This window comes from Nothoprocta perdicaria, unplaced genomic scaffold, assembly GCF_003342845.1.
Source record: "Nothoprocta perdicaria isolate Ctin4 unplaced genomic scaffold, notPer1 scaffold_251, whole genome shotgun sequence".
NCBI classification, from domain to species: domain Eukaryota; kingdom Metazoa; phylum Chordata; class Aves; order Tinamiformes; family Tinamidae; genus Nothoprocta; species Nothoprocta perdicaria.
In genome coordinates, this window is record NW_020455479.1 from 737,497 (window position 1) to 739,675 (window position 2,179).

Sequence of the window (2,179 nt, forward strand, 5' to 3'; positions counted from 1 at the left end):
CCCACCCGCGGGGGTCCCGGGGCGGCCTGGCCCCTATGGGGCGGCCGGAGCCCCCGCGGGTCCCTGGGGTGGGGGCAGCCCCGGCGGCTCTGCAAGGTGCCCGAGGAGGGGGGATGAGGTGCTTGGAGGGCTCCTTGGGGTGCGCAGCCCCACGGGGCGGTTGGCACCCTAGGGTGCTCTTGGGGTGCACGTGGAGAGTGCACCTGGCCACAGGGAGCTCCTCGGGGTGCCCCGAGCCACGGGCTGCGCCCTGGAGAGCTCCTTGGGGCGCATGGCCCATGGACAGAGATGGAGGGGAGGGTGGGCATCGGCTTGCAGAGCTCCCCAGCTCCATGGGGCACCCATATGGGGCTCCTTGGGGTGCCCAGCCCCATGGGGTGGTGAGAGCCCTGAGGCACCTCAGGGTTCCCATCCTGATGGGGCTCCTCAGGCTGACCAGCCCCATGGGCATCCACGTGGGGCTCCTGGGGGTACCCATGGAGTATCAATAGCATGGAGATGCTCCTGTGGGTGCCAATCCCATAGGGTGGCCAGTGCCTTGGGGTGCTCCTCAGGGTTCCTATCCGTGTGGGGCTCCTTGGGGTACCCATGGAGTATCAATGTCACGGAGATGCTGCTGTGGGTGCCCATCCCCATGGAGTGGCCAGCGCCTTGGGGTGCTCCTGGGGGTGCCCGTCCCCATGGGGCTCCTTATGAGGCCCCACGGGGCACCCGCGCGGGGCCCGGTGCCCGGTCCGCGTGCCCCACTGACGTGCCCCTGTGCCCGCAGGCCGGCGGCTGGCGGCCCTGCTGCTGGCGGCGCTGGCGTGGGTGCCCGGCGCGGCGCCCGCCTGCCCCGCGCTCTGCACGTGCTACGTCTCGCCGCCCACCGTGAGCTGCCAGGCCAGCAACCTGTCGGCGGTGCCCGCGGGGCTGCCGCCCGGCGCCCGCCGCCTCTTCCTGCAGAACAACGTCATCGCGGCGCTGCGGGCCGGCGCCTTCGGGCCCAGCACCGTCACCCTCTGGCTCTACTCCAACAACATCTCCTCCATCCAGCCGGGCACCTTCCGCCACCTGCCCGCCCTCGAGGAGCTCGACCTGGGCGACAACCCGCACCTGCGGGCCCTGGCGCCCGACACCTTCCACGGCCTGCGGCGCCTGCAGGCCCTGCACCTCTACCGGTGCCGCCTGGCCAGCCTGCCCAGCGCCATCTTCCGCGGCCTCCACAGCCTCCAGTACCTCTACCTGCAGGAGAACGGGCTGCTCTACCTCCAGGTGCGGGCACGGGGGCACCCGGATGGGCGGGTGTGGGGCAGGGGGTGTCCGTGGGGCAGGGATGAGATGCCCGTGGGGCGAGGGAGCCGGGTGTCTCCTTTGGGCAGGTCGCATGGGGCAGGGGGATGAGGGATGATCACGGAGATCATCATGGAGATGACACCCTCAGGACAAGGCGCACAGGGATACAGGGGGAATCCATGGGAGCTGGGGAGGACGCTCCCGGAGCAGGGATGCAGGAGGGTGCAGGGAAGCCGGGATGCAGGGCGAGACCTGCAGGGCAGGGGGACGTGTGTGGAGCAGAGGTGCAGGGGGTGCAGGCGTGGGGAACAAGGAGGCAGGAGGATGCGCAGGAGCAGGGATGCAGGAGGAGACCCACGGGCAGGACTGCAGGAGCAGGGATGCAGAGGGATGTGCATGGAACAGGGGATGTCCATGGGCCTGGTCCATGGGGCAGGGCTGCAGGGGGACATATGTGGGGCAGGGGATGCCCGTGGTGCCCGTGCCCACGGTGCCGTCTCTCTCTCTCTCTGTCCCGGCGACGCAGGACGACCTCTTTGCCGACCTGGCCAACCTGAGCCACCTCTTCCTGCACGGCAACCGGGTGCGGGCGCTGTCCGAGGGCGTCTTCCGCGGGCTGGCGAGCCTGGACCGCCTGCTGCTGCACGCCAACCGGCTGGCGGCCGTGCACCGGCGCGCCTTCCGCGGCCTCGCGCGCCTCACCATCCTCTACCTGTTCAACAACAGCCTGGCGGCGCTGCCGGGGGACCCGCTGGCCGCGCTGCCCGCGCTGCAGTTCCTGCGCCTCAACGCCAACCCCTGGGCGTGCGACTGCCGCGCGCGCCCGCTCTGGGCCTGGTTCCGCCGCACGCGCGTCTCCAGCTCGCCCGTGCTCTGCGCCAGCCCGCCGCAGCGCCGCGGCACC

General features: G+C 71.5%; 1 protein-coding gene across 1 annotated transcript in view; it reads left to right on the top strand.

Moving 5' to 3' along the window:
• Nucleotides 1–765: 765 nt before the first annotated feature.
• The window catches only part of RTN4RL2 (reticulon 4 receptor like 2), a gene marked incomplete at its 5' end in the record, with an annotated part of 5,296 nt that continues 3,882 nt past the window's right edge, over nucleotides 766–2,179 (top strand). The window contains 2 exons of the mRNA XM_026040235.1: nucleotides 766–1,254; nucleotides 1,802–2,174. Coding sequence (XP_025896020.1) covers nucleotides 766–1,254; nucleotides 1,802–2,174 — 862 coding nt within the window. The remainder of the gene's footprint in view (nucleotides 1,255–1,801; nucleotides 2,175–2,179) is intronic.